Source organism: Salvia splendens, chromosome 3 (assembly GCF_004379255.2).
Source record: "Salvia splendens isolate huo1 chromosome 3, SspV2, whole genome shotgun sequence".
NCBI classification, from domain to species: Eukaryota; Viridiplantae; Streptophyta; class Magnoliopsida; order Lamiales; family Lamiaceae; genus Salvia; species Salvia splendens.
Genome location: NC_056034.1, coordinates 18,352,614 through 18,367,046, shown reverse-complemented (window position 1 = coordinate 18,367,046; position 14,433 = coordinate 18,352,614). Strand labels below are relative to the sequence as shown.

Here is a 14,433-nt window from a genome sequence, read left to right as displayed (position 1 = left end):
CCTATTAATTATCACACTGCATTTGTACTACTTTTGATAGTGGATCACATATTTCACTAACTCATTTTACTCGCATTCTATAAGGAGTATAAAATATGACTCATATATCACTAACTTTTTTAACTCGCTTTTTATTAAATTTCTTAAAACTCAAGCCAGATCAAAGTTGATACTAATTGGAGGACGAGGGATTAGTATCTGCTCCCTCTGTCCCGGAATAGGAGTCATATTTAGTTATGGTATGAGTTTTAAGAAATTGTAAAGAAAAGTGAGTTGAATAAGTTACTGGAATATTTAGTTCTGGCACATGTTTTAAAAAATGTAAAAAAAGTGAGTTGAATAAGTTAAGTGAAATATGAATCTCACTTATATATATTAGTTTTATAACAAAATATGAGTAGAATAAGTTGGTGAAATGTGGAGCTTACTTACTATTTATACTAAAAGTAAAATATGACTCTTAGGCCATGTTTAGTTGTCAGGATTCTGTCTGGGAAAGTAATCTGATTTTTTAAATTTTAAATTCATGTGTTTGTTTCGGTTTTTAATCAAACTGAGAAAGTAATTAGAATCCCGAGAACAAGGAAAGTTAGTACAACTTTTCCATGATCTGAATCCTAACTTTTCTTAGGTATTCTTTTTTCCAGTTTTAAGATTCTTACATATTTAATGCAATATATTATTATTATTATTATTATTATTATTATTAATTACAATGTTTTAAAAATAATTTAAAATATTATAAATTATATTTAATTTCATTTATAATAAATAACTATAATTAAATTATCATAATTATAACTATATTATATAAATAATTGTTATTATCATAATAATGATTAATAATTTATTAAATAATTAAAATATAATTATATAATATAAATCATATAATAATAAATAATTATTATTATTTTAAAAATTAATAATTAATCAATAAAATCGTGGTAAAATTTTATTTTATAAAATTATTTAATTATAATATCCGTAAATATAATAATAATTATATTATTATATATTATGATGGATGATCCATATTTAAACTACCCATCATAAAAATAAATATAATGATATAATAATTATTATTTATAATTAATAATTTATTAAATATTTTATATTATTATTCTTTTTTATATAAAAAATGATAAGTATATTTTTATTTTGGTGTTTAAATCAAATATAAAATTTAAAATCTTGATATTTTCCAAACACATGAAAGTAAAGTTATTAGAAATCATATTCCGGGGATTCATTTTTCCATGAATTATTTTTCTTGCCAACTTTACTTTCCCGTCAACCAAACATGACATTATTGTGGAACAAGACTCTTATTGTGTGACAGATGAGACTCTATTGTGTGACAGATGGAGTATTAATTTTATAACAAAATGTGACTGGAATAAGTTGGTGGAATGTGAGATCTACTTATCATTTATAGTAAAAGTGAAATAAGACTCTTATTATGAGACGGATCGAAACGATAAAAACAGGACTTGTGGGACGGAGGGAGTATCCAAATCCAGATAACCTATCACGTTTATATACCGGGTTATTATTTTGGCAAATTTTATTCGTGCGGCGGTAGTGAAGTGAAATCCTATTAGGCCGCCAAAGGAGTCCTTAATCTACACGCCTACGCCTAACTAGTTCTTTGTTTGTAACTTTGGTGGCTTATTACTTCTTTTCATGCTTACACATTTCTTTTGACCACGAAATATATGAAAATTATATTTAGAAAATTAAATGGAAAAAAATAAAATTGAAGAACGAAAAGCAAAGAAAAGAAAATAAGATTGTGTTATTAAAAAAAAACTCACGTTTTAGAAGAAAAAAAATTACTATAAATTGATCCTATAGAATGGTTTAATGCACCCGGATTTAGTCAAAATAAAAAATCAAACTAAAATTTAACTCTAAAATCAGTCAATAAAGGACAAACGCAAGTGGAGAAAAGGAAAAAACTAACCAGAAAATTTTCTGTTGGCTTTACCAACTCTCAGAAATTCAATTGAGTCCGATGCATGCGGCCATGGCGGTTACGTCTCCCTCTGCTTACAACTGTAGGCTCCACCATACCCTAGAGGCCTCCTGCTCTTCTTCCGCCTCCGCCCCCGCCCTCTCCCTCTCCCGATGCACTCTTTCACCTAAGGTTCAGTTATTCTTTCGATCCCTATCTACTGTATTTATTATTGCGTTGCATATTTTGATTTTTTTTTGGGATTGTGGTTTTATCGTGGCTTTTCTGCAGGTCTCGAGCTTCTTCGGCGCTCGGATTTCGGTTTCCGGTAGACTCGATCAGGCGCTGCCATCCTCATCACATCAGCTGCGGCGTAGCTCGCGCTCAAATCCTCGGCCAGGTGAGCCTAGGGCTCGTATTTGTTGTCTAATTTGTATTGAACCGTTTGGTAAATTATTGTGAATTTGTACAATAGGCCGCGGAAGGATGAACTGATTGAGCTGTGTCCTCTAATTCATTGCAGGATGTGTTTATATGAAACTAATCTAGTCCTAAATAGTTATTTATGTAATTATCGAGATGATAAAATTACTAATGATTGGCTTCAGTTTGTAATTTATTGTGAAAATATATGTACATTCGCAAATATGTTTTGTTAACTGTTTTTGCATCATAATGTAGATAAAATTTTGATTTGCAGATGCTACATGTGATATGATAATTCCGTTAATTTGTTCTGCCATGAGCTAGGATTTTTTTAGGTTGTGGCCATGTTTGAATAAAACTCTTCATTTCCAAACTGCATATTAGATTAACATAGCATTGTCAGTACTCGTGTTTAAATCTATGCAATGTCTATGAAGGAATAAAGGCTGTTGCCACTCCTGATTCAGCTGTGGAATTGCCGCTCACAGCAGAAAATATCGAGAGCGTGTTGGATGAGATCCGACCCTATCTTATTGCGGATGGGGGCAATGTTGCATTGCATGAAATTGATGGAAATGTCGTCAAACTAAAATTACAAGGAGCATGTGGATCATGTCCTAGTTCCGTAGTGACAATGAAAATGGGCATTGAGTGTCGTCTTATGGAAAAGATCCCTGAAGTTATTGCAGTGGAATCAATACCAGATGAAGAAACAGGGCTAGAGCTGAACGAAGAGAACATAGAGAAGGTAAATATTGTTTTTAACATTTATTATACTTTTATCTTTTTATTTTGCTATATTATTATAAACTAAGTGATTGCATTTATGGCATACGTAAGGTAGAGTTAGTACAAGCTAATATTTATAATTTGAAATATGTATCAAGTCTCACTAGCCTTATTTTTCATTTTCTAACTTTATACTATTGGTTTCAGTGACTCTTGTAGCCTATAATTATACATGCAGTTATTGATCTCTTCATTAAGATCATGTCATTTTAGTATTCCCTTGTATGATTAGAAGTTAAAACTTCAGAGGACTTCATATTGAATTTGAATGCCCTATGAGTCAGGGGAGTGACTCCTTGACTTGTCAGCTGTCCATAGCCAGGTTTTTCGTCTTCATGTTTCCATATCCCCAGTGGCCAGTCGCTTAATATGTGCATCGCAACCTTAATAACCATATGTCACTTTTTAAAAGGAACTAAGCAATGTATTTACAACTTACATTATTTTATAGAAAGCTCCTTCCCCAGTGCATGTATTATTCTATAGTATTCTATAATTATCAGAATAAGTTTATTGTCTCTAACCTTAATTTTGTACTCAATATCTGATTGTTATTCATCATTAGGAAAGTGCTAGTACATAACTTTCTGCCCGATCCCTCACTCTTACGGCATATAATTCATCCTGCTTTATCTGCCACATAGTCTTGAGCACTAAGATTTTTTATCTATTCATTCTCATTTTTGTGTTTCATGAAAAATACCGATTGAAGGGGAGAGTTTCTTCAAACAACAAAGGGCTGATAACTAATGTGTGTGTTACGTGAAATTACATTTCTGGTTCCTACTTAACTATTCCTCTTTGTAACAGATGTTCTGCTGGCTTCGCACCTCGAGTTTTGGGTTTTTGTAATCAAGAATAGCATGACTGTTCATTTGATGTATTTTAAACTTTGTTATTCAAAATGACTAATTTTGGTAACTTTTCCCTTAGGTGCTTGAAGAAATAAGACCTTACCTCATTGGAGCTGCTGGTGGGGATTTGGAACTAGTAGAAATTGAGGAGCCAATAGTTAAAGTGCGAATATCGGGTCCTGCAGCTGGTGTAATGACTGTTCGAGTTGCTGTGACCCAGAAACTTCGAGAAAAGATTCCATCCATTGCAGCCGTTCAGCTTCTGTCATAGATGCAATGAGTGATATTTAATTATGCAAAACGATTCTAGGGTAGATTACGAAGCTGCAGGAGGTGCGTGTGTTGACATGTACATTGTAGCATTAAGAAACATGTGCTCGATTATATTATGTGCGGCAATCTTATCACTTGTTCCTCTAACGCAGAGTATGTTATAAATAAAATAGAATTCTTCCTCCATATTGAAACGACCCTGACTCTATATTCTTGTAGTTGGAAAAGAGCTCTAGTGTTTTACAAAGGTTAAATACATATACATATTGCGCTGCAATCGTCATTTTCTATATGTATATAATTAATTGTAATCCATGTCTTTTATCTCATATTTTTGTTGAACCAACAGATTATGGAAGTAACAAAGTTAATGTCAGTAGAGTCTAAATCACCTCTATTCTCAGTATAGAGATACCAAGCAAACAAGAAAGACCTCATGATGTGATTAAGATTTTACAAGTCATAAGAATGGGCTGTTGATGCCGATCTCAGTCAGATTAAAGAGAAACCAACAGCAAAGCCAACAAGTAGTAAATGCATGAGTATAGGCTGATAAATATAAGATAGTGTAGATCTTTGGCACGCAAATAACTATAGGTCCCTGCATAGAGAAGAGACATAAAATTTTCTATTTTAGTGCGCGAGCGATATGTTAATGCATGAAAGTCTCGGATCCGAGTCTTCCATGGCGCGGTCTTTAAATTTTATACTGGAGTATTGATTTACCTTCTATCTCAAAATCATTCTCTTTTTCTCATTCCAAATTACAACATCTTTTTATGAGCAAAGAAGTAGTTATAAAATTAGAGAGATAGAGATGAGGAAATGTATGCATAAAGAATGAAAAATATGTAAACAAAAGAGAGAATTAAATTTTTTATATGAATTTTTTTTGCACTTTGAACTTTTAGTTTTTGCGTAGGTTGAAATTGCTGAAATTGAAGAAAGAGATAAAATTTGAGTCATTGTGTACGTTGAAATTGGTTAAATTGAATATAGAGATGAAATATGCAAAATGGGAATGCAATTTTACCAACTTTACATTCCAAAACAAGCGGAGCGGCATTACGAAAAAAATCCCAAAATCTAGAAAAGTAGTACTAGTACACTACCACATTCAATGATTTAAGCATCCACCATCACCTCTTCCAAATAAATAAATTGGCCTATGCTACATGTACACTCATACAAGCATTATTAAACTAAACTAATCTATATTTCCTTTAGCCATAGCGCATATGAACACTCTTACAAACATTATTGAAGCTAGCAAAACACAATTTCTCCAAAATATTAGAAGGCAAAAAATATGGTATCATCTTTGGTGATAGTCGAAAATGTGGCTAAGATCCAATTGCCTAATAAATCGAATACATTAGTATCTAATTATAAACTTATAATAATTATGGTGACATGACACTCTATTTTTAATAAACAGAAGGTTATAGTTAAACGATTAATTACTTATTTTATGCATCACTTTGTTGAGCTGGAGTACTCCTATTTATCTATACTATTTTGATTTCCTCAAAAAACCCCAAACACAGACAGATACTGCTATGTTTTCCCTTTTCTCTTTCACTGTTGTTTTCCTTTCTATTTTTGCTTCATTTTAAAAATCATCACATCAAAACCTCAGTCGAGGAGAAGTCTTAACACCGATCTGAAATATCCCACAAATATTCCCTATTTATCGTCACTTCCGTCGAAGCTTCACCAATCATTAGCTACCGCCGGCAATTGCAGATCGGAACCCTACAAAATTCCATTTGATTCACTTCAATTTCCACCTTAACCTTTGAGAAAACATAATGGGCAGCTTGAAGCTGAAATTGATTGCGCGGATTTAGGGCGAAATTAGGAAACCCTTCCCACTTGGGCTACCTTTTTGTCGGTGTTGTTTGATATAAGGTAGTTGGGATTTCTGGGGTTTGGATAGGATGGCGTCCGAGCAGGCGGCTACGGATGCCATGTCGGATTCGTACCGGGGGATGTCGTCCGACAATATAAAGGGCTTGGTTTTAGCACTCTCTTCAAGTTTCTTCATCGGCGCCAGCTTCATTGTCAAGAAGAAGGGGCTCAAGAAAGCCGGGGCATCTGGCGTCAGAGCTGGTAATTAATTAACGCTTCATTTCAATTTTCTTCTTCATAATTTCGGATTCTGTAGCTGCTTAACGTATTTTATCTTCCATACGATTTCTAAATTCTAATGAATGAGCTTCTTGCTCGAAGCTCACATTGCTATATTTGTTAATTACTAAAATCTTCAGTTTTTGTGTAAAGTACATCTAGCCTCAATGAGGAATACTGAAGCTGATCTGCACACAAGCTACGAATCTGCATTTGATGCCAAATTAAGAATTGTGGGCCTGGGGAAATTATCTGGTCAATTTATGGGTGGTTTCCTGGATAAAAAATGTACTGAAACATAATGTCCCATCACTTGTACATGATAATCCTGCACTCAGCATCTTTGGAGCTGATGCTGCTAGACTAATTCAAAGTACAATTAAATTATTGGAGTCCTTTATTCTTGGAGCTAATTAAGTTGTTGTCAGAACCCTCCTTGTGTTTGCATTTCCAATTTCACACTGTCTTTGGATCTATACTCTATGAATCAAATTGTTACACTACAAGCGGGAATGTATTTTTAACTGCTTCCTAATTAGTCGTGGATGGTGATTTCTTTATCAAAAACTTGTGTACCTGTTGGTGAGAACTGCTGTCATGAAAATCTTTTACTTATAAAAATTGGTAACACAGATTTTTTAATTTCTTCAAGAGATGATGATTGGTCACTTTTTCTATAAATGAGACATAGCTTCTATTATTCAATGCTTGAAATGTTTTTAGCTGATTTTATTAATTTGATATTCAACAATGGCTGCTGCTTTGGTTGATAGAAGGGGCACAGTAAGAACACACTCCCCTTGAAGGCTTGAAGTATAACTGAAAATTGAAAACATGATTATAATACCAGGCCATTAAATACATTTAAATTATATGCTTGTACTTTTCCGTTGATAAGATGGTTTCTGTCACTGTACATTTGTTTTTTTATTGTGGTTTCTATCACTCTGCTAATTATAGTTGCATGTTGTTTCCATAGCATGTCAGATTTTGCATTATAACCGTGGTTTTCTCTTTCTAAATTTGTCTATAGGTGTTGGAGGATATTCGTATTTATATGAGCCATTATGGTGGACTGGCATGATAACGAGTAAGTTCTATGCATATTTATATTTTTAATAAAGAACTTATGTATTTTGAGTTATACAGATATCTGTGCCACACTTTAGGAGAATACGAATGTAACTTGTTTTCTAATATATCCAGTCCACCTCAAGTGACTTATTAAATACTTAACTCCTTGAGTGCATGGTGGTCATTACTTGTTATTCGTAATTAAAATATGAATATGCAGAGTTTGTTGATCCATGCACCAGCTCTCTGGGCTATGAATTTTCATGCACTTATGCCATGCTGAAATATTTTAAAAGCAATAAAAGTACTACTAGCTTGCATATCAACATTTGAAGTTGGTTAGGATTTCTTGTTAATATTGTAATGGATATGATTTTGCCAATCTAAAACGACTTTAAGGAAGCCATAACAAAGGTTACTTAAAGATGAGTAGTCGAGCCTAAATCGTGTTCACTATACAATATGGGGATAAGTAGCAAAATACACCCTAACCTTTACAGCAGAAACACAATCACTCCTGATTATTCTCATCAAGTTTCCAAAAACTCTGTTAGCCAAAAATCAGTTTCTTTTCTTTTCATTTCGACCGATCTGGTTTTGGATCTTTTGGTTGAGCTAGGCTCAGCTGTGGGCTTGGGGTGTGGTTACTCTTTGTGTTGGTTAGACAGCGGCTGCTGGCTGCTGTCGTTGTCGATGTTTTGAGTTGAGCGGTGAGGTAGAAGTTTTGTGGAGGAGCTGTGTGATACGAAGTGGAGATTGTACAAGCACACAAATAGGGAAGTGGTTTGACCAAGTATGAGTCAGCAGAATAGTCCCTCAAATGATGACTGACTTGGTCAGCTATGCAAGCTAACCGATGGAGAGATATGAGGGAGACAAATCAGTAGATTGTTAGGTTGTTATTTTAGCTTCTTTATTCCTATTTTGTTGCATTAGTTTTCATATAAATAGAGAGGACCCCCGACGTTGAAAAGCATCTTGGAAGTAAGATCAGTTTAGGACGGCAGTAGCCGTAGGCCTCTGCGGAGGATTTATATTTTTATTTTCTTTTCTTTCCATTCCTGTTCTGTAATCCTTCATCATAATTATTCGAGAGTTTCATTCCAAATTTGTCGGGTTATCCTTTGGTGCATTTTATTCAAGCAGATTGTGTGAGTGAGTTTATAAGATCGAGCACCTTTCGTGCTTGATTTAAACGAGTGACAGCCTTTACTCCTAACAATTGGTGCGGTGAACGATGGTCAACTCTAGGGGAGATTCACGCCTAGACGGTTTGGAGAAGGCTACCGAAGCACTCAATGCCCAGTTCCTGCCGCCGGACGAAAGGGTCTCGGCGTTGGAGTTGAAACTCGACGCCTTGATAGTATAAATGCGTGCGGGTTTCGCGACCCTCAATCACAGGTCCAAAATACCACCGGAGGACGATGCGTCCTCTGAAAATCGGGAATCGAATTCGGTGTCAGCCAGCAACAACTCAACATCACCTATGCCGACTTTTGATGGCACCGACGCCCTCGCGTGGCTAGCAAGGGCGGAGCAATATTTTTTGATCTCGGAAAATGCGCCAGAAAATCGGGTGGGCGTGGCCATGGTGGCCCTGGCAGGCGCAGCCCTTCCTTGGTACCAGCTGCTGCGGAAACGGGTTCCGGATCTTCCCTGGACCCGGTTCGCACGGGAGTTAATGAAGCGTTTCGGGGGAAACGGAGTTTTGGACGAATCCAAACACAGCAGTGAAAGCAGTGAAGGCCCTATTGCTGCTGTCCGCATTGCTGAAAAACAGTCAAAAATCTCACCCACAGCTAACAATATTACCGCAGCAGCAGCCGCAGTTGTTAGCCCGTATCCTTCCGCAGCCATGGCGTTAAAGAACCCACCAGATGAGGTTCCATTCCCCAAACTGTCTGTTGCCTCTAACGGACAGCCACCTAAGGATCATAAAGTTTCAATCCTTGGGGAGACAGCATCAGAGTGTGGTTTGAAAGTGCCTGATGTTTTTGAAGACCCATATATGGGGATAGTGCCTGTTTCGGTGCCACCAGCACCTCCCCTGCCCTCATTACCTGTACTAGAATTCAACAGCTCATCTCATGTTTCGTCGGAACGGCAGATGAATCATAGTGCCAAGGAATTGTGTTTCTCTAGGTCTCTATTTGGTGCCTCTTCACACAAGCCAGGGAATCAGCTAGGGCATCGACCACACCGACAGATTAACATCTACAAGCTTGAGTTTGAGCCACCACCTGATCTTCATCTGTGAATTTCTCTAGCCTTGAGGACAAGGCTGTTTTGAGGGTGAGACAGTTGATACGAAGTGGAGATTGTACAAGCACACAAATAGGGAAGTGGTTTGGCCAAGTATGAGTCAGCAGAATAGTCCCTCAAATGATGGCTGACTTGGTCAGCTATGCAAGCTAACCGATGGAGAGATATGGGGGAGACAAATCAGTAGATTGTTAGGTTGTTATTTCAGCTTCTTTACTCCTATTTTGTTGCATTAGTTTTCATATAAATAGAGAGGACCCCAGACGTTGAAAAGCATCTTGGAAGTAAGACCAGTTTAGGACGGCAGTAGCCGTAGGCCTCTGCGGAGGATTTATATTTTTATTTTCTTTTCTTTCCATTCCTGTTCTGTAATCCTTCTTCATAATTATTCGAGAGTTTCATTCCAAATTTGTCGGGTTATCCTTTGGTGCATTTTATTCAAGCAGATTGTGTGAGTGAGTTTATAAGATCGAGCACCTCTCGTTCTTGATTTATAAATTCAAGCAAATTTGTCGGGTAATCCTTTGGTGCATTTTATTCAAGCAGATTGTGTGAGTGAGTTTAAATCAAGCACGAGAGGTGCTCGATCTTATAAACTCACTCACACAATCTGCTTGAATAAAATGCACCAAAGGATTACCCGACAAATTTGGAATGAAACTCTCGAATAATTATGAAGAAGGATTACAGAACAAGAATGGAAAGAAAAGAAAATAAAAATATAAATCCTCCGCAGAGGCCTACGGCTACTGCCGTCCTAAACTGATCTTACTTCCAAGATGCTTTTCAACGTCTGGGGTCCTCTCTATTTATATGAAAACTAATACAACAAAATAGGAATAAAGAAGCTGAAATAACAATCTACTGATTTGTCTCCCCCATATCTCTCCATCGGTTAGCTTGCATAGCTGACCAAGTCAGCCATCATTTGAGGGACTATTCTGCTGACTCATACTTAGCCAAACCACTTCCCTATTTGTGTGCTTGTACAATCTCCACTTCGTATCATTGTGACTTCAGCGTCTAGGCTGGAGGAAGGAGAGTCGATGACGATGAATCCTTGCTATCGCTGTCCTGGTGAATTGGGAAGACGGGTGGTGGAGTGGTTTTGTTGGGCCACATAAGATGGGTGAAAAAACGGTAGAGACGGTCTCGACTGCGGTGACCTGTGGTGTTTTCTCAAAGAGGGAAGAAGTCAGATGAGAGAAAAGGGAGAGAAGGTTGGGTCGTGAAAGGGAAATCTGGCGAAGCTAGAGGGTGAGGCATGAAGCAGGGAGAGAGTGTCAAGGGAAATCAGGCTACGCGAGAGTGTCAGGTGGTGCCTGAGGTCATGTTGCTGGGTGAAGCCGTGGCGTGCAGCAAAGCTGACTTTGATGATGTTTGTAGACAGCAAGGAAGAAGGTGATGGTGGTGTGTGTGTGTTGTGGTGGGTGGTGGGGGGGGGGTATTGCTATCAGCTGGAGGAGAAGATGGCGCTGCTTCTGTCACAAGTTCACAACGGCTGTGTTGGCTGGAAATTGTGAGGAATGAGAGAGGAGAGAAAGATCGAGATTTGGAAAGAAGAGAGGTGGGGTGTTTCTAGTGTGAGGCAGCATGCGAGAGGAAGAGAGGTGATCAGAGAGAGAAGGAGGTTGGAGTTGGTTCACGGTGAAGGAGCGACAGTGTTATAGCAGTGATAGTGGTGTCTCGAACTAGGCCAGAAAAAGATAGTAGATGTTTTTATAACAGAGTTAAAGTGCCTGCTAGTTTGAGGAAGCGATCTTCCCTATTTCTGGGAACAAAACAAAGATAGAGAGTTTTGGTTTTAGCTGCAAATTTTAGGGGTGTATTTGCTACATAGCCCTATAATATATACCTTTGACTTGCATATTTCCTCATTAGAGCAACTGTTGTCCTATGCAACCAAGTTCATTCCAGGTTCTTCAAACATGATATGAATACATGTAGACCGTTATTGGTTCAGTTAATGGCTACAAAAAAATGGACTATTATGAGAAAGATGCACAACAAAAGGATGTATAGTTCATACTTCATAGTGAAGTTAATATATGAAATGCAATTTTCCAACCTACATATAGGTAATTTGCCCATTACGCTTTAAAAATAATGTAGTAGAGAAGCTTCTTTTGCAGTTGACAAGTACATTGACTGAAGGTTGACTCTGATCATATCATTTTTTTGGTTATTGAGAAATTATGTTTGCATAATTAATGTTAGGAGTTCTTCTGGGTGTTTCAAATGTATTGTGTTTTACGTTTTGTCTTCAAAAATCTCATTGTAGGTGCAAACTGCGGGACAAAATTACAGAAACCAATTTTTTTCTAATTTCTATACTGTCTAAGCTATGCCTATTCTGCCTGGAATGTTGCAGGCCTGGATTGTTAGTTGGTGTAATATGATTTTGACATTTCCAGTATGTTGTCTGTTTCTTGTTGTCCTCCTCAAGCACCTTCATTAAAAAGTATTTCCGACCAGCATTTATATTTTCATTGATTATCTTAAGCAGCAGTAGAATACATCTATGATCTAAGAGTTTGACGGTTTCAGCTAGTTACTACTTGAATTTTGTCAAATTTTGGAATCGTATCCTTGAGGTTACATTTCTGTTGTTACTTAGACTCTGAGATGTTACACGTCCCCAAACTGAGTATTCTCTATTGGTTTGTTTGCTGTTTCTACAGTGATTGTTGGAGAAATTGCAAATTTCGCAGCTTATGCATTTGCACCAGCCATTCTGGTTACCCCCCTTGGTGCACTCAGCATTATTATCAGGCATGACATTATCAGCCGCCTAGAGTCAACAGTTGGCACCTTATTCTGACTGCTGATTATTGCCTGTTTGCTGCAGCGCTGTACTTGCACATGTTATTTTGAGGGAGAGACTACACATTTTTGGTATTCTTGGTTGCGCTTTATGTGTTGTGGGCTCCATCACAATTGTCCTACATGCTCCACAAGAACGAGAGATTGAATCTGTGAAAGAAGTGTGGGACCTTGCTACTGAGCCAGGTCACTTTAAGTGCAACTTCCTTACTGATTGGTTTGTTTCTGCTGAATTGTTGTATACACTGAGCTAAAGACCATGTATCTTTCCTGCAGCTTTTGTCTTCTATGCAGCTCTGGTGATAGCAGTTGTCGTCGTTCTAATATACCATTATGTACCTCAATATGGCCAAACACATATATGGTTCTATATTGGTGTTTGTTCATTAGTTGGTTCATTGTCGGTAGGTGATACTTTTCTTATATAGTTCTCCTCTGTCAAGTGTCAACTCCTCTTAGGTCCTACTTACATGAGACAGTAGAAAGGAGACTGCTTTTCTGTGCTAAATGAATGTTGAAAAACTATGTAAAATTGCCTTGGCAGGTAATGAGTGTCAAAGCACTGGGAATCGCTTTGAAGTTGACCTTATCAGGAACAAATCAACTAATATATCCACAGACATGGGTTTTTGTGATGATCGTCCTATCTTGTGTTCTCACTCAGATGAATTACCTAAATAAGGTATTTTCCTCTATTAGTTTTGGTGATATATTTACATTCGATGGCATTAATCTTACTATTGGATGATATTGTTTTATTTGGCCGCCTCTATTGTGTTTCTCTGTTTTCATATATCCCGACATTCTTGAATGCAGGCTCTGGACACATTCAATACTGCTGTTGTTTCGCCAATTTACTATGTCATGTTCACATCGTTAACTATCGTGGCCAGCGTGATCATGTTCAAGGTAACCATACTGCTGCTAAAATAACTAACATGTTATTTGTAGCAGAATGCCCTGCCCTGACAATTTTGGATAAATGGATAAAGTCAATTGATGAATCTAGCTGTAGTAAGACCACCTAATAAAATAATGGAATTAAGATTCAGAATATAGGCTATTTTGTGATTTTTAAGATTTGCTACGCTTTTTGCTGTATGCTGGTTTTGTTACTTGTGATTCTTTCCTTGTTCCACCTGATCTTCACTCCACTTTACCTATAAGCTTTGTGAATGTGTATATGCACGGGTAAAATGAATGCACCATTATGTTTACCCTCCAAAATTTCATTAGTCTTGCCATTTTCATATTTACTTACGTAGCTCCTAGCCCAATGAAGGAAGAAAGTAATAAAGGGTTTTTATGTGGAGCAGGATTGGGACAGACAGAATCTGACTCAGATTGTCACGGAATTGTGTGGGTTCGTGACTATTCTCTCTGGTACCTTTCTTCTCCACAAGACAAAAGACATGGCTGATGGTATGTGAGCTTTACTGGCTTTGTATTACTAGTTGATATCAGATGATTTTGTTAAGCTTGCTCTTCCATTACCTGCATACCTAATAAGTAACTGTTCCGTATTTAGGTTGTGCGGTGTCAAGACTTCCAAAGCACAACAATGAGGATAGTTTTGGCGAAGAAGGTATCCCTCTAAAGCGGCAGGATACATTGAGAGCAACATGATGTATGCTCTCTCTTTTTTCCTCTTCATCTTTTTTATTCGATTTTGTAACTGCCTGTCAAGAGCGGAGAAGATATGATCTTGTATTTTTATAGTAGACACTGGATTACCTGTCTCATTGATCTCAATATGCGTGCATTGTTCTTCAACCCATCCCAGATTGCACTTTTAACTTAGATTTTCTCATTTTGTGGCGATAACAATTTTGTGTGAATAACAGGGGA

The 14,433-nt window shown here is 37.0% G+C and overlaps 2 protein-coding genes across 2 annotated transcripts; both read left to right on the top strand.

Annotated features, from left to right (window-relative positions):
- Positions 1-1,314: 1,314 nt before the first annotated feature.
- Positions 1,315-4,482, top strand: LOC121793539 (nifU-like protein 2, chloroplastic). The gene is made up of 4 exons (XM_042191564.1): positions 1,315-2,146; positions 2,246-2,354; positions 2,818-3,128; positions 4,103-4,482. Exons 1-4 carry the CDS (start codon positions 2,015-2,017, stop codon positions 4,292-4,294), a joined length of 744 nt encoding a protein of 247 aa, XP_042047498.1. The 5' UTR covers positions 1,315-2,014; the 3' UTR covers positions 4,295-4,482.
- Positions 4,483-5,822: 1,340 nt separating this feature from the next.
- On the top strand, positions 5,823-14,362 carry LOC121795332 (probable magnesium transporter NIPA4). Its single transcript, XM_042193857.1, has 9 exons — positions 5,823-6,408; positions 7,460-7,516; positions 12,444-12,534; positions 12,611-12,771; positions 12,862-12,989; positions 13,130-13,267; positions 13,402-13,494; positions 13,902-14,007; positions 14,114-14,362. Exons 1-9 carry the CDS (start codon positions 6,237-6,239, stop codon positions 14,209-14,211), a joined length of 1,044 nt encoding a protein of 347 aa, XP_042049791.1. The 5' UTR covers positions 5,823-6,236; the 3' UTR covers positions 14,212-14,362.
- Positions 14,363-14,433: the final 71 nt, after the last annotated feature.